Source organism: Anolis sagrei, chromosome 2 (assembly GCF_037176765.1).
Source record: "Anolis sagrei isolate rAnoSag1 chromosome 2, rAnoSag1.mat, whole genome shotgun sequence".
In the NCBI taxonomy this organism is placed as follows: domain Eukaryota; kingdom Metazoa; phylum Chordata; class Lepidosauria; order Squamata; family Dactyloidae; genus Anolis; species Anolis sagrei.
Window position 1 is genome coordinate 243,952,207 of NC_090022.1, and position 18,168 is coordinate 243,970,374.

An 18,168-nucleotide genomic window follows, 5' to 3' on the forward strand; every position below is an offset into this window, starting at 1 on the left:
TTAATGTTCTTGAAGTGAAGAAATGTAAATTTAATTAATGTTGACTACCATAGTCAAACCATACCAGCTGTTCAAATAGACGTGGTGAAACAAATATCATATTATTTGGCATAGACACACTGGATATATATTTTACCTTACTGTGTATAAAATACTGTCAAACTTCTTTTGGTTATATTGAGTGTAGTTTCATTTTTCAAGCTTGTCTTATGTTTCATGGCAGTTGCTCTTATCCTATGGAAGAAATGCAGATTTATTTCATAATCTAAACTCTTGAATCTTAGTTAATACGGTTTCACTTTGAAACTAATTTTACTAAATAAAGAGGCAGCATGGTGTAGTTGTTTTGAGCGTTGAACTAGGGACAGCAACAGACCAGTATTTTATTCCTTACATGATAATAGAAACCCACTGAATGACCTTCAGAAAAAGACAGTGGCAATAAACCTTTCCTAATTAACACACTGCCATGTGTTAGTTATGCTTTTTTGCCATGCAGTTAATCTCAACTGCTGGCAGTTACCTGTAGTAAGTACAAAAACACTTGTTGTACTGCAGTTGTGCCATATCTGGCAACAAGCCATCTTTTTTTTTCCTGAAATGGACTTGAGATATCTCTGTGGGGCTGCCTTTGAAAAGTACTCAGAAACTTCAGTTGGTCCCAAGAGCATCGGTCAGACTGCAAACTGAGGCTGGCTACTTGGAGCCTACAATTTCTCTGTTGCAGCAGCTCCACTGACTGCTAACATTTCCATGCACAATTCAAAGTGATGGTTTTGCCCTACAAAACTCTATATGGTTCCAGTCTAGGTTATCTGAATGACCATATCTCTTTCTGTGAACCTGTCAGGCATCTATGATCAACTGGGACGGCCTTCTCTCGGTCCCACAATCTGCTCAAGTGCTTTTGGTGGGAACACAGGAGAGGGTTGTCCTATGGAACCCCCTCCCAAGAGAGACCATAGTTGCCCCATCCCTGCTTGACTTCTGCAAGTCTTTGGGGAAGGATAAGGGACATGCTGCTGGGGAGATTGTGTCTGTGATTCTGAAAAGGGATTGTGAGTTTTAAATGTAATTTGAATTATATTTGCTATATTTTAACTGTACTTGAACTTATCCATGACACAAATATTTAATTTTTTTTAAAAAATTGTATTTTCTTTGTTTAAACTATGACTAAAGGCTGTGGCTGTTAGCTGCCTTGATTCCTTATGGGGACTGCTGATTAAAATTTTAATGGAAGCTTGCTTTTTCTTTGTTCTGTACATGCATAAGCTCCTGCTCAGTTATTTTTTATCTTCTGCCAGTGCAATTTATCAGCATATTGTGGCATTTGAAGGTTTTCTGAACAATATTTGCAAGCCTGTAGAGCAGTTCTCTCATATATGGCTTTTGTATTCCAATTCATAATTCACAAATATACTCAAAACATTTTTCTGACCAGTATTTATGTTTTTAATAGGAAAAACTTTCAAAGGACATAGACTACCTCATTAGCAAGGAGAGCCAGGTGAAAAGCCAGATTACGGAACTTGGTCTTTTAATGAAAGAAGCAGAGGTAAGAATCATTCATTTTCTTGGGCCAAGATGGGTTTTTTTTTATGAGACCCTTAATTTCTGTATGACTGGATGCTATGAATTTCTGTACGATTGGGTCATGTTCTGTCTTCTAAGAACAAAATCTTTCTGTGTATGTTAGCCATGTTATTGTTGTTCATTCGTTCAGTCACTTCTGACTCTTTGTGACCTCATGAACCAGCCCACGCCAGAGCTCCCTGTTGGCCGTCACCACCCCCAGCTCCTTCATTGGCATTGTACATAAGTTTTGCTTTTTCTAAAGAGCCAGATTTATGAACTTATAAAGCAAAGTAACTAAATTCAGAAGGTTTTTTAACACTATGCATTAGAAATGTAGTGTTTGAAGTAATTTTAGACATCAAAGAATTACTTCAGGTCAGTCACGCTTTCACCTGGAAGTTGAAAGAAATTTGCATAGATTTTGAGATCTTTGAATTTTCAAAAATAGTTCCTTATTCTGGTGAGAATATTTGTTGTCATTAATATCATCGTGTAGAGCCGTGATTAATTTGAGTAGGCTAGAAATTATTGCTCACCTAACTTGTATGTTATTTGTTGTTGTTCATTCGTTCAGTCATCTCCGACTCTTCGTGACCTCATGGACCAGCCCACGCCAGCGCTCCCTGTCGGTCGTCACCACCCCCAGCTCCTTCAAGGTCAGTCCAGTCACTTCAAGGATGCCATCCATCCATCTTGCCCTTGGTCGGCCCCTCTTCCTTTTACCTTCCACTTTCCCCAGCATAATTGTCTTCTCTAGGCTTTGCTGTCTCCTCATGATGTGGCCAAAAAACTTCAATTTTGTCTCTTTGTATGTTATTACTAACGTGTATTCTGCACCAATATATTTTTTAAAGGCTATAAAGCTTGTTGTTCTTTTAAAAAACAATACATTTGTAATACATCATCAGATATCTTAAATGTTACCTGAAGTTTGTCGGTAAATATCCACAATGACCTAGATACCTACTTTTGTTGCAACACAGCAGTGTAGTTGTATAAAGGGCTCCCAAACAGTTACTTTATTCTCATCTCAAGAACGAAAAACAGAATGTTGGTGGACAGCAAACGAGATTTAAAGTTGAACTTAAAGCCTTGAAAAATGTGGAATAAAGACAGAGAACTGGGAAACCCTGGCTGACCATGGAGGTCAGCTATTACCAACAATGCTATGGATTTTGAAGTCGCACCAATACAGGGTGAAAGGAAAAAAATCTGCCAAGAGGAATTCGTCAAGCAAACCTACCGTGGCTGCTTTCCATCTGGAAATATATGACCTCATTGTGAAAGACCATGCAGATCCAGAATAGGTCTCCATAGTCACTTATGGACTCACTACCAAGACTCTACCCTTGAAAGACAATCATACTCTGCCACGAGTGATAGTCTGTAGTACAGTAATAGTAGCTGTATCTCTTTTAAGTTTTCTAGTAACTGATGAAAACTGTTTTGATTGACTTTCAATATCAATGTAAGTCATGAATCTTAATTGTTTTTTAATAGTGCAATGGTGAAAGAGCCAAGGAAGAAGCTTCTAACAACTTTGACAAGTTGTTTGATGTTTTAGAAGAGAGGAGAGCAACTGCACTCAGGGCTATTGAAGCTTCCAAAAATATGAGACTGGAGAAATTGCAATCCCAAATAGAAGAGTATCAGGGACTTCTAGAAAATAATGGTCTGGTAGGATATGCTCAAGAAGTTCTCAAAGAAACCGACCAATCTTGTTTTGTTCAAACAGCAAAGCAACTTCATGAGAGGTATGCAATTTAATTTCTAAAAATGTTTAGATAATATACTTTGGAGTAAGATTTGTTCTAGACTTTGGGTTGGATATAAAAATACTATTCCCAGTTCTTTCCATGCGCACCTTTGTTTTCTTATTGTTCCCTTGTGACAAAATGTACCACACCAAGAGCTAATATCTCACAGTCGAATCATTTGGAGGAGCCCCAGCATTATTACGAAGTGCTGTGAGTTCAAGAGCAAAAATTAGCACTTTCCTTTTGTATCAGCAAAATAATTTCTACTTAAGGATTGCAGCCCTTGGATCTAAGTCCAGATTGTAAAATCATAGGACTTCCACACAGCTCTCGTACATTTTAATTGGTTTGCATAGGAAAACATCCCAGTGATCTGTGTTTCCACCCTCTTTAATTCTACTTATGTAAATTATACCTCAGAACATTATACATACTCTGTAGCTGCTAGTTTCCATTTCATTGTATCATAGGAAGTTGAATATGAAATAATACTTTTTCAGAGGATTAATATACTGATTCAAGACATTAGTAAGAATTATATAATAATTATTATAAAACAAAATAATAATTATAAACTATAAAAAGTGTATTTTAGTGTGATAGAACTTATAATTAACACTTTTCCCTTTTCTCTTGCTTACAAGAACCTAAAAGCTAATTTGTCATAGAGAATGTATATGTCATTATTAAATCTTTGTACACTTCCAGAATTCAAAGAGCTACTGAATCATTGAGGAGTTTCAGACCTGCAGCCCAAGCTTCTTTTGAAGACTTTGTTGTCGATATAGCAAAACAGCAGGAGGCTCTTGGAGACCTGTCTTTCCAGTCAAGTGGTAAGTTTAATGGAAGGGCCATGTAGTCACTCCCCACTTCATCTTTCTGTTTTCACCTTTCTTCAAAAGTTGGTGTTGTGCTATGTAATTATGCTATCTTCATTGAAATTTCTAATTACATGTTGAAAAAAATTGGAGGAAAAAGCAGATCCTATATATTTGAGAAACAGATCATGGGGTGTTAATGTATTTATTAATGTATATTCTGCCTTTTCCCCAAGACCCAGACTCTGGGCTGAATGCTGAGAGCAAATTACTTTTCAATATCTGCAAGATATGTGTCTGCACATGGAAGCATGTGCTGAAGTTCTTTTTTTCTTTCAGTATTAGTGTATTAAGCATATTCAGTTTGATAATGATGAGTCAAGGAAAGGTATTAGCAGAAGCAGCCAAGGAAAGATGGACGTAAGAGCAGAACTATTGTTGAGTAAGAATGATAGCCCAGATTTGGTAAATTACAATAGATACATTGTATTTGGTAAATTACAAACAAATGAAGTGCTGCACCCTAACTTAAGACTTATTTATTTGAGTGAAATTAAACCGATTTTAAAATCCAAATTATTTTTTGTATGTTTGATTCAGGTGTTGAGATACCAGAAATCAATGAAGAACAGACCAAAATGTATAACAAAGCTTTGATCAGTTGGGATCAGCCACAGAAAATAAGTTCAGCTGATACTTACATCCTTGAATACCGTAAACTTAATCGAGAAGAAACTCCTCCAGTGTGGCAAGAGAGGGAAGTCTTCAGCAAGAGTGAAATAGTCTCTGACCTTGACACAAACAGCAGTTATGCCTTCAGAGTAAGAGGATACAAAGGATCTATCTGTAGCCCATGGAGCAGAGAAGTCATCTTGCACACACCACCGGCTCCAGGTATTTTAGCAGTTTCTCAGTGGTCAGCTAAAGCAAAGCTTCTTAAACTGTGGGTCCCATAACTGAGTGTGTATGCATGTGCATGCGCATGCGACTGGTGCCTACTTTTTTCTTTTACAAAGACCCAGAAGCAAAGTGGTGGGGGAAGTAGCATGCCACCAACCAAAACTTCCATCCCCCCCTCTCTCTTCCCTTTTCTTTCATCTCTCCCTTCTCCATTTTTCTATCTGTAATAGATATCATATGCCAATTCCAGGGAGAGGAGGCAGAACAGGAAACAAGGAGCCAACCTCCCCTACTTCGGGTGCAAAATCACCATTGGCTGTTTCCTCTTCCTATTCTCCCTTTCTGCTTCCCCCCCCCCCCCTTTCTTCTCTTCCTTTTCACCCTTCTCTGGCAAAAAAAGTACCTTCCACACAGGCTTCCTTTTCAGTGGAAAAGGGGCAGCTGTAAAATCAGCCTGCCTTTTAGCAAGCCTTGCAAATGCTGATCTTGCTTCATGGATTTTTTTAGTTTCAGAAATAATTCCCTTCAAATTTTGATTCTGAAAAACTAAGTTGAGTTCAGAAACCACAATAAACTGATTTTTTAAAAAAAATGTCAGTCATCTTCCATTAAGAGTTCAAGATTTTACCTGCAACCTGTGTGGTGAGGGATAGGTAAAGACCACCTATTTGTTTTTGTGGGAAACAAATTGGAGAGGAAAGGATATGGATTGTTCATATGTATGTGAACAAACCATGCTAAGAACAAGAGGGAGATCAACATGAGTCCATTTCAGGTTGCAGCCCCACTCTGCTTTTGAGTTGGAGGTACAGATCCCATTGTGGCTCCCCGATTGAGGGGGGAAAAGGAAAGCCAACAAAGTTGAGGGCGCTTTGTCTTTCAGTATCAAATAATCAGCCAATATTTAATTCTTTTTAAAAAAATATGCATCCATTCCATCAGTATGCAAATTGACTTTAATCTTCAATAAATAGTAAATTTATATATATCCCAAAGGATACATAGAGTGAAGGCTTCTTTATGATTTATTATCAGTAAATGTTTTATTTATATACCTGTTCTATATACCTATATATCCAGGGTCGCATAAAAAGTATAAAAAGGTCATGAATTGATAAAGTTTAAGAGGAACTGAGCTAGAAGAGGTTGAGATCATAGTATATGTACCTGTGCATGTATGTATCTTAAAAATGTACTTGATATAAACTGATAATAAATTTGCATTATGTTAGTTCAGTGCCTTACATTCTAACAGCTACATCTGGAACTCAAAAGGTCACTCATATTGGTAGTTATTATTACCATGACTCCAAATAGGTATCTGAGAATGTATCAATGCTTAGAATAGGACATATGTTTAAAGGGGATTATTAAATAAATGTGAGACAGACATTAGATATATCTCTCTGTTTTTCTGAACAGTGAAAAAACCCAATTACAGTACTAATATACTTGTATACATGTTGGGGGCCAAAACTGTGGATTTTTATGACATGTGGGCAAGCTGAGGATCATTCTGTGGAGAGTGGAACAAAGCAGCATCACTTGCTTACATCCATCACCATTTTCCCACCTAGGCATTCAAAATGTTGGCCTTTCACCACTCTACGCAGATAAAAGTTAAGATAGAATTAACTCTTATCAAAAAAATGAACAATTCCCTTTTCTGAGTAAGGTGCTGAAAGGTGAAAGCTAAATCCACTTTTGCCGCCACTGCCCCCCCCCCCCCAAAAAAAAAAAAAAAAAGCTCTCCTTGGACAGACTAAGCTCTTGCCTTTTGCCAATCTATTCAGAGAATGGGAAAGTTCCTTTAAAAAAATAAGAGTGAAGGTGCAGTGGTCACATTGATCCATGGATAAGTTGAGTTTTTTGGGGGAGTTTTGTGACTATAATTTCTGTCCTTACGCATATATGTATTATGACTGATTAGAAAATACGGAACTAAAATCCAGTATTTATTTTTTAGTTTTTAGTTTTCTTTTCGATGACAAGTGTGGTTACAATGCTGAACATCTCATACTGAATATGAGGAGAAATGCTGTGGAAAACAGGGCTGGATTTCCTCTGCTTTTGGGAGCTGACCGTATCCAGGCAGGCTGCTATACAACCTTAGACTACATCATTGGAGACACCGGTATTGTGAAAGGGAAGCATTTCTGGGCCTTCCACGTGGAGCCATATTCTTATTTTGTGAAAGCAGGAGTTGCATCTGATGTTAAGATCCAAGAATGGTTCCATAATTCTCGAGATTTAACTAGCCCAAGGTAAGTAACCTTTTCTTGATTGTAGAGTGTCTCATTTAGATGCTGTTTCCCAATCAGCTAAAACTTTCCTCTTCCAAATAACAACTCTTTACTCCAGTTATATAATTATCTAGTATTGTGATGGATGATTGTTTCTAGCTGTTCACTTGCATGCAGTCAATTCTTCTGCTTGCTCAAGGAAACTTTGGATCTCTATGTGTCAATCATTAGCTGTCCCTATCCTCTCCCCAGCTAACAGTTCTAAAAACTATCAGCAATAGCATTTGGGTCTGAAGTGGGACTACCATTCAAAGTTAAAAGTAAAATAAAACAAAATAAAACAATCCTATGTGCAAACCGACACAATTGTGTGTAAATTTAACAAAATTGTTAGAGTACTTACGTCAGAAACCTTACATGGTTGACAGACACAGACACACACAACCCCAAATTATTATAAGTGTAAAAATGAGATAATTTCTGAGCTTGGAAAAAAACATCCTGAAATATTTAAAATTATTTCTTAGAAAACAGAAAAGTAATGTTATAAACCCTCAGAAAATCCCTAGAAAATATGCAGTCTATGTTTGAAATCCGAAGTGTCAAGTATATGCCAGACAGTAGAAGCTGCCCCAAAACAAGTCACGTCAGCTGTGGAAAAAATGTCATTGTGTTAGAGTTTATTGTGCCTTCACATCAATAGCTTTTATCTAGAATAAAACAGGAATTTCATTTGTGGTTTTGCCTACCTTATGCCGCAATGATTTCCTAAGGAGTTTGACCTTCATAAAAGTGCCTTGATTTGTTTCTTAAAAGTAGATAATCGCAGAAAGGAGTGTTACTGCAGAAAGTAATATTAAATAGGAGGTGGTCATTGATTCAGAAAACAAACCTCACAAATGAGAACATGCAACAAAACATTGCCATTTGTTCTCCCATTTTACCAAGTCATATTCATGTTTACGAGTCTTACCATCCAGTTGTGCCGTTTTGTGGTCTCATAATTTAACATTGTGAGGCACGCAGGTAGAGCATTCCCTTCCTATCTCCCCAGCTTTTCATGCTTACACAACAATTCAGATTTCTCCCAAACGTGGTGTCCTGTCTAGTTTCCTTGTGGTGTTGTCTGGGCTGCATTTCCATTGAAACACATACCTTTTTTATTAGAGAGATATTTTTAAGTGAGTACATTGAAATAGTAATATACTTTTGTGTTGGTGACTTTTCGGAGTCTTTTGTAATAATTTTCACTTCTGAGTATTGGTCACTCTGAGGTACATCTGCACAATTTATATGAGAAAAGTGAACTAAGTTGGCACTGGTAATGCTGTATCCTTAAACCATTTAATGTAAAGAGTGGGAAATTCTCCCAGAAGGTGATGGGCTTAAAAAGACAGCTTACTTTTTAAATTTTTATGATTGTACAAAAAGCACATTAATGAAGAAGATCCTTGCAGGAGTTGCAGGTCACAATTACCTCAGTTTTTCCCGTTATTATTAACACACTGCAGTCATTGATAGAGACATTTTTTTAAAAAAGTAGATCCAAAGTTGGTAGTTCATTGATTATTACTTTCCTAATTCAATACCAGTGTTTTTTTCTTCTTCATCTGAAGCATTTGGAGGAGCTAGTTAACTGACCATCTCCCACTGGATGATTGTTTTCATATTGTGACTACCATAGCTTTATTCTCTACATATTTTTAATGGTGGCTACCTGAGCTTGCCCCAAAGCAATTAGTTACTTTGTTCATAATCCTTGTTCTCCTATAATAATAGTACTGACAAGTGACATCTTTTTTCCCTTAAGATTTCAGTTACGTGACAGGGGGAGGAAAAACTGTCATCAAGAAGAGAAGGGCCAGAAGGAGGTGGAGGGGGGAAGAATGGAGAAAAGGTGGACAATTTTTAAACATTAATATAGTTTGGTATTTCTTAGTTCTTTACTCTAATGAAGTAAAGTAGTCATTGGAGACATACGTTTCCTGTTAGATCAGTGGTTCTCAACCTGTGGGTCCTCAGATGTTTTGGCCTTCAACTCCCAAAAAATTCTAACAGCTGGCTGGGATTTCTGGGAGTTGTAGGCAAAAACACCTGGGGACCCACAGGTTGGGAAGCACTGTGTTAGATCTATATTCTTTGACTTGGTATAAGCAGTGATAAGTCCTCTCAGCTGTATAGCTGTGTTCCATTAAGCCTTCCTATTTGCATTTTCTTTAACAAAGTAGATTGACATACAGATTTTACAAAGAAATCTTCATAAGAGCCTTCATACAACTAGCTTGTATTTATCATACAGAATACACTCATAGCTGAGCATGAGTTGGCCAAAGTAAGGGTTTAAAGTCACTCATGCAGTATTTTGTTCATTTTCATAATCCCAGGTGATTTCTCTTAGAACTATGTACCAGAGCATGATAACAGCATCACACAAAATGCTAGCCAGTTACTTTGCATTAAGTGCATGTGCAGAACAGAAGCCACAGGAAATGCTTGTCTCAAGTATATTCCCTCAATCATTACCTCCTCCCACATAAAAGTGGAACAGCTAGAATCCAGTTTTGTTGTAGTAGATTTCTAACCTGTTATTCATAAATAGTCGATTAAAAGAAAATAAATCAATTATTAAACCAACCAATGCAGTTGCTTATCTGGTTGGCTCAATAAAACACTCTTATTCTTGATGCCTTGGATTTTAGGCCTATTCCTAGGGTTATCTGGAGCACTTATTCAGAAAATTGCATTGGCTAGACCTCATCAGCTTTATCTTCTCATATATGTTTATTGTGGTTTTCTGTGGGTGAGCAGATGACCACTGATAGATGCCATATGATCTGTATCTCAAAAACTAGAGCTGATAGGGGGAAAAAACTGATGCCATTTTTTGAATCATCAGGTCAAACCCAGAAACAGCTAACATTCATTGAATCATAGAGTTGGAAGAGACTTTGTGGGCCATCCAGTCCAACCCCCTGCCAAGAATCAGGAAAATATTGCACGCAAAGGACCCCTGACAGATGGCCATCCAGCCTCTATTTAAAAGCTTGTGAATAAGGAGCCTCCACAACACTCCGGGCAGAGAGTTCCACTGCTGAACTGCTCTCATAGTTAGGAAGTTCTTCCTAATGTCCAGGTGGAATCTCCTTTCCTATAGTTTGATGCCATTGTTCCACATCCTAGTCTCAAGGGCAGCAGAAAACAAGCTTGCTCCCTCCTCCCTATGACTTCCCCTCACATATTTATACATGGTCCTCATCATGTCTCCTCTCAGCTTTCTCTTCTGCAGGCTAATCATGCCCAACTCTTTAAGCTGTTCCTCATAGGGCTAGTTTTCCAGACCCGTGATCATTTTAGTCACTGTCCTCTGGGCACATTCCTGCTTGTTGACACCTCCCTTAAATTGTGGTGCCTAGAACTGAACACAGTATTCCAGGTGTGGTCTGACCAAGGCAGAATAGAGGAGTAACATGATTTCCTTGGATCTAGACCAGTGGTTCTCAACCTGCTAGTAAACTGGCTCAGATTTCCGGGAGTTGTAGGCCAAAACACCTGGGGACACACAGGTTGAGAACCACTGGTCTAGACACTATACTCTTATTTATGCAGGCCAAAATCCCATTGGCTTTTTTTTTTTGATGCAACAAAAATGTGTGTTAGCTTGTGTATTATTTTAAACCACAATTCCATTACACAGAAAAAAGAAGGATTTTCTCTTTCTTGGTTTCATGGGAGAAAGACATTATAGGGGGGAATACTATGGGCTTCAGGCTTCATATGGGTTCTGTCCACTTGTTTGCATAGCGCAGAATCCAAAATGCAGCATTACATGAAAACATTCCTGTCTCTTCTCTTAGTTATCTCTGGAATCTCTTTCTCGCTTCCAGAATCAAATGTGGTAAAATGAGGTATAAATGTTAGGCAGAGTTTCTTCAACCCATGTGTAGATCCTTTTAAAGTGAAAACTGGCAAGTTGAAAGGAAAGGTTTCCCCTCCCCCCCCCCATCACTTTGCCACTGGTGGGGATCCTACAGTTTTCAAAGTCTTCCCTGAAAGTGCTTTTCCTTCAATTTTCTGAGCTGTTACGTTTTCCTCAACTTTCTTCTTAGAAAATGAAAGTAAGCCTGGTTTGATATAACAATTGCCAGTAGGTGTTTATTTTCTCACCCTCTCTCTCTCTGTCCTCTCTTACAAATATACTCACCCACCAGGTCTTCTCTCTTTCCTCCACACTCCCCATATAGACACTGTCTCAGCAAAGTGAACTGGGTGACATTGGTCTCCTGAAACAACAAGGATCTGAGTATGTTCATACAAGAAAATCAGTGTCACAGAATCTCTTACATTTGTATGTAACTATACATATAACATGTTAATCTTTACTCAGATATGCACTTTGAATACAGCAGTCTCTTTTTTTCTTCCCTCTCAAGATCCAAATATTATACTTATACTATTATTGAAATAGTGGCATAAGATTTATCTGTATCCAAGAATGATGGAAATCATGAAAAGTGTTACAAATTCAATTATGGTAGCATATGTAAAATGCAATATTACATAAAGCATCTAAAACAGTGGTTCTCAACCTGTAGTCCCCAGATGTTTTGGTCTTCAACTCCCAAAAGTCCTAACAGCTGGTAAACTAGTTGGGATTTCTGGGAGTTGTAGCCCAAAACATCTGGGGACTACAGGTTGGGAACCACTCATCTAAAGAAAGAAGCAGTTTTTATAAGCCATGGCAGATATCCACCTTAGAGAGAGCTTTGTTGATTCCAAAGATAATCAGACTTCATCTGTAGTTAATATTGCCATCAGAATATTATTTATAGAAGAGCAGGAGTTTTATGGTTAGAATTATTTTGTTCATTCCCCTACTAGAACAAACATCTCTCCTCTGCCAATATTAAATCAACCTAAATCTCCCCAGTTTTTATGCTGTGATGGGTTCTATTTCCTTTGAATGTTGTCCACTATTAAATTGTACTGTATTGTTCAATTACGTGTCAGATGATCTGGATTTATATAAGGTTTTAAGGTTTGGGGCTTTATTGTCCAAATATTACTGTGCTGTCCTGCACTGGAAATATTAAAAACGTAACAGTACTTCTAATGCATATACATTTTCTTGTAGATACGAACAAGATAGTGGTCATGACAGTGGGAGTGAAGACATCTTTGTTGAATCCCTGCAGCCTTTTACCCTGGTAACCTTAGGTATGAAGAAGTTTTTTATTCCAAAGGCCTCTCCTGCTCCAGTTACGCCTAAAGATGCTGTGAATAGAATTCTTCCCATGCCATCAAGCATTGGCATCTGCCTTGACTGTGACAAAGGCAAAGTTGGATTCTACGATGCAGACCGGATGAAGTGTCTCTACGAACGTCAGGTGGATTGTTCTGGTACAATGTACCCAGCTTTTGCATTGATGGGAAGCGCAGGAATTCATCTGGAAGAAACTATTGCAGCAAAATACTTGCAGTACCAAGATGAAGACATGTAATGCCCAAGACACCATCTTTTGCATTACGTCTTAATTACACCATATCGCCTAAGTGCTTCTGCCGCACCCTTGCTTTTGAGTCTTTCTGTTCTTGTATGTTTTTTTAATTGCAGAGAGAAACATTCATCTCTTTCAACTTTACTGCCCTGAAAATTCTTCCTGAAGCCACTCAGTTGGCATGGAATGATCCTAGGTGCTTTGGCTCAGTAGTCTCACTGCCTTTTGTAGACTGGAAACCTGCCCAATTTTAATCGGTTATATAATCGTCACTGGCATTCACACTCCATTTTTTTAAAAAAGGAAGTAGGCCCCAAGTAATAGTATTTTCTTTTGGCTATGCATTTGGGTACGCTCACTTTTAAAGGAGCTTATTTTGACTACGTTGAGTAGTCAGTTGTCTTAGGAACTATCTTTGCACAGGAACAAAGTAGACTGTAAATCCATGCTGAGGTAGTAAACTGGCAAATAGGAAGGCAAGTCATAATGATTGTATCCAAGACAGATTTAGTCTGACTTTGTACTACTACTTTTCAAACTGATATAGCCGTATCAATGATTAACAGCAAGTTTCTCGTATGTGTCAGTACTGGAGGTAACCTCCTATATACTGTATTTTAAATATATTTAAATAAGTGCAATTTCTCTTGAAACATCAGATCTTGGTGTTGAAAATTCTGCATAAATAACGAAGACTTCTGAGGGGATAAATGCATTCACAAATAATATTTATGAGTTTTTTTTAAATAAAAGAAACACTTTGGTTTGCGCATTTTATATCTTCGTAAAATAAAGGTTTTTAGTGTGTTTAGAATGAATCAACTATTAATTGCATTTGAGACACCTTTGCCTTAAGGTGTCATCTTTGGTCCAAGTCTGTTAGCTAGAATACAATCTATACAAATTGTTCACAGTTCCATGTAGTCTGCTTAATGTGTGAAACATGTTGCTCTGAAAAAAAGGTTTGTGAAATACTGTACTTCTGGTTACAATTTTCTTTTGGTGGAAAATGTATTTAGAATATTTTACTACATTCTCTTGCAAAAAAAAAAAATTGAACATGCAGAAGTTTCCCAAGATTTGGCAAGTGTTTGTCCTTCTGGTTCACTAAAAATAGCCCAAAGCTTTAATTTTAAGCTATGTTTATTTATTCATTGTAATTATGCCATAATTTATTTATTCTGATTATATTCTGTTTAAAAAAATATTTAATCATAATTTATCAACATGTGGATTTTGATGTTTCTGCTGCCTTTATTCACCCTACTGTTTAAATTAAGACTGGGATTAGTGCTAGGAATTAGTAAAATGCTTGGGAACTACTCAAGGAAAGTGATGATTGCTGTTCAGTTTAGGGACCAGAGAAAAATCTATCCGTCTGCCAATATTGAGGTTCTTGCTTTTCACCAAAAGAGAAAATTTCTAAACTGTCAAGAAGGGAAGTGTTGATTCTTTTTAAAAGAGGAGAAAACACAAATTTTCTACCTGAGAGAGGGAGCACTTTACATGCAAACTGAGCTGAAACATGTGTGGATCATTCACAATATAGCTGCTATAACTAACTAACTTGTTAGTAATCACTGTGATCTGCAAGGCTCTATACAAGTGTACATCATGTAGACAGTTTTCTGAAAATATTATTTGAAGCTTTAATGGAAACCATAAGGCCTTGTTTGAAAATATTGTGAATGGAAATGTAACTTTTTCATTTTTTTTCTAATAAAATATGACAAATATAGTTGCTTGCACTTATTTCATTCTGCATTTTTTAAAGTTTCTAATGGATCTAACAGACTTCTGGATTGTAGATTTAAGAGAGCTGATTTTTAAATTGGGCTTTGGAGTTTAACATATCCATCTATTGGTTTTATGCAAAGTGAATGAATTCAGCTGTAAATTTGTAGGTTTCTCTATGTGTTTTTGGCAAAAAATGGAATTGCCAGTTGACATGCATGAATCATCTCAAATTAGAAGCATTCAACATTACTGTTTTTTCTCATATGCACCAGGCTAGATAAATTTAATTGAGCGAGTATAGGAAATGTAGCTTAATCACAGCTTAATCACTGTTTTAGCTATGCTGAAACATGACTTACTATGCATTATTATTATATACATGTATATTTAGACATTCCACTCCATTCAGTGGGGTTACTCCCAGCTAAGTGATTATAAAGATAGGGGATTGAAGGTTTGCTTTTAAGGGACATGAGACTCTTAGCTCCCACATACTCTTGTATTTCCCATTTTGTGCTAAAATAGGCAAGAAAAAAAGATGCTTTAAAATAATGTAAGGCATTCCTACAAAAAAAAAAAAAACCCCACACGATTGCATTCCTACAAAAAAAGTATTGATGGAGGATGTGATGAGGTCTATGTTATTGTTTTCAAGAACATGCAGCAATACTCACAAACGTCTTTCTGTTTCAGTATAACAGGTGGTAATAGAGTCAGAGAAAAAAGTTTTCATTTTCCTTGTAAGATACTTTGAAAAATTGTTTTGATTCATGCTTGTGGGTTTGAAAATGATGTACCAGAAATCATTCATAATTATTTTACTACCTTGCAAATTTGAATCTATAATAACATCAAACCATACTCTGATTTGTCTAGAATTTTATTTTTCTAATGCTCCCAAACACTTTAGTATCTTGATTTTCATGTTTCACTTCTCAATTATTGTTTAAGAATAGAAAGTCAGCAGATCTGATGAAATATTTTTAAATGGATTAACACACTGAGTTCATGCATTATTGAATGGGAAGTATGTAAAAACCAATTTGGGGTAAACCTGTTGTTCATTATTCTTACAAAAAGGCTTAAAAATGAAATAAGTATTGAACAAGCATCCGAAAGCAAAATGAAAAAAAAGGAATCATCAGACAAGCATCTGAAAGTTATGGTATCTCAATCTGCTCTTTTTCCATCTGAAAAACTTTATCAAGAATTAGAAAAACGTGGATTGAATAATATTTTCCAAAAGAAATAGAACTAGTTTTAAATGTTTACAGCAAGCATATTGAGAAAATCAGGAACATCTCAACAAGATTTTGGTGCATCATCTTAAGCGTCAACATCAATACAGTGTTTAGCTATTAAAGCAATAGATATAGTGAATAGATATGTTTCATTCAAATTCACCAAGAAGATATGGTGACATAATTTTGTCGTATTGATCTTCCCCAATTTACCACATCACATCAACAATTTGTTTAATAAATTATTAGTGCTATGGCAAGCATGAGAAATAGGAAGTCTGTCCTTGATCAGTTTCCAGTTAAATGGTACAATGCCTTTTCCAGTCTGTTGGTACCAAGACTACCACAGTTTTACAAACAGAATCCATCTTCTTCTCTTCACTATTAAATATCATCCCAATACCTAATGCTGGTAAGAATCATAGAAGAGAAAGTAAAACTCTCACAGATTTGCCTATCCAGGTTGAGGACATTGACTGCTTAACCCTTAAAAGACGCATTTCAAATTGTTGTTTGTGATTTCTTCATAATTCTAGGACTTTATTTTGGCTGGCTCCACATATTTAATAATTGCACGGCAGATGGGTAAACAGAGTAGTGTGCAGAATTTGTTCCTCCCATTTAATCCATTCTTTCATTCTATTCGGGAGCATAAAATGGGAAGCCCCCCTCCAGCATGAAAATAAGTTCAACACGGAAGTAAGCAGGAACAGCTAATGTCTCCTTGCCTGCTTTTCGTGCCATGTGGTGCTCCACATGCACTTTTCCTCAGAGCCCTGCTTGTTGAACTACCGTCTGCCTCACCATCACAGGAGCCCTTCTTTAAACCCAGGTCTCCTCTGCAGACTGAGGGGAAAGCATTCCAGGAAGAGTGTTAACTTAAGTAGCTTTGGTGCTTTTAATCCAGGTCATAGTGAAAGATCTAGCCCTAAAACTGAGGGGAACCTGGGGAAGCCTGCCCATTATCACCAATGATCCAATTTTTTTTCCTATTTTTATTCGCAGAATGAAAACACTGATTCAGAAAGGCACCCATTTTGGGAAGAGCCCCAAAATGAAAATGGGCTTATGAATGAAACACACAGAAAAGGATAGCAATTCTATACAAATGCACAAGCCTAGTAAACATGATCTTCCTCAAAATAACTACCAATTGTATATGGGTCAATAGGTACTGAAATATGACTGAAAAAATAATTCTGCTTATTTTTAGAAGTGACCAAAGTTGTGAATAATGTCAAAAGAACATTTTTTAAAATATTATTTTTTTAAATGAAATGTTTAAGACAGTTAAATTGGCAACGTCACTCTTACCTGACAGGAAATGGTAGAAGATCCGCATCTTTAAGTTTTTGGTTGATCCAGTAAAGAATATACTTGTAGTATTTGGAGACTGAGCTAAACAAGCCATCAAAAGACTATTTGTAAGTTATTGGCTCTGCAGTTGAGGACTTTTATGTATATGCTGCCAACTCCAAGCATTGCACTGGACAAGTCCAATACTTTATGAAAGGGTGTGTTTGTTACCTTTTTAGAATGGGCACTTCCCTTCCCTGGTTACTTGACTTTTTTTATTTCTGACTTTGTGTAGATATTCTCATTTGCTTCTCTCACTCAACTCACAGTGTCTGGAAGCCTTTGTTTCCTGATGTGTGTGTCTCTGGCTCATCTCAGTTCTAAACTGAAATAAATCATATGATAAAAACTTTATAACAGAGATATATTTGCAAAGGATAACAAGTTATCCTGTGATCTGGTGGGATTTGTTTCCAAGATACAAAGGAATGTCTTGAATAAAAGATTACATTCTAAGAACTGCCAAATGTACTAAAGATGTGAACTAAAGTCTAATTAAGAAAATATCTAATCTACTTTGAACTGGATTATATGAATCTACATTGCCATGTGATCCAGTTCAAAGCAGATAATCTGGATTTTAAATGATAGTGTAGAAGGGGCCTCTTTTTTTAAGATGAGTCATGTGGGGAAAATAAAAATTAAGACTGACATTGGAAAACAATGTTTTAAAATGTTTTGATTTTGCATTTTATATATTTTATTTTCTGGTTTTGTTATGTTTTCTGCTATATTGTGTGTACTGTACTGATGGGCGTGGCCTCATGTAAGCCGTGCCGAGTCCCTCTGGGGGAGATGGAGCGGGGTATAAATAAAGTTTTATTATTATTATTATTATTATTATTATTATTATTATTATTATTATTATATCTTATATGTAATAGTAATAATTTCTATGGATGTGGAACTAAGAAGGAGAAATATTTGCCTAAGGCAGCATTTCCAAATTAATTCCCTCCAGTAATATTGGACTATACTGGCTAGGAAATGATCCAACACATCTGGCAACCAACAGTTTAGAGATGGCTACTCTAAGTCCTATT

The 18,168-nt window shown here is 36.7% G+C and overlaps 1 protein-coding gene across 5 annotated transcripts in view; it reads left to right on the plus strand.

Annotated features, from left to right (window-relative positions):
* Window positions 1-14,529, plus strand: part of TRIM36 (tripartite motif containing 36) — a 65,818-nt gene extending 51,289 nt beyond the window's left edge. For 3 of the 5 annotated variants that reach the window (XM_060761920.2, XM_060761919.2, XM_060761922.2), the window contains 7 exons: window positions 1,463-1,558; window positions 3,079-3,332; window positions 4,044-4,168; window positions 4,754-5,047; window positions 7,020-7,317; window positions 9,107-9,193; window positions 12,428-14,529. In XM_060761920.2, coding sequence (XP_060617903.1) covers window positions 1,463-1,558; window positions 3,079-3,332; window positions 4,044-4,168; window positions 4,754-5,047; window positions 7,020-7,317; window positions 9,107-9,193; window positions 12,428-12,794 — 1,521 coding nt within the window. In that variant the 3' untranslated portion in view covers window positions 12,795-14,529. The remainder of the gene's footprint in view (window positions 1-1,462; window positions 1,559-3,078; window positions 3,333-4,043; window positions 4,169-4,753; window positions 5,048-7,019; window positions 7,318-9,106; window positions 9,194-12,427) is intronic. The other 2 variants (XM_060761923.2, XM_060761924.2) reach the window with 1 other exon arrangement.
* The last annotated feature ends 3,639 nt before the right edge of the window (window positions 14,530-18,168 follow it).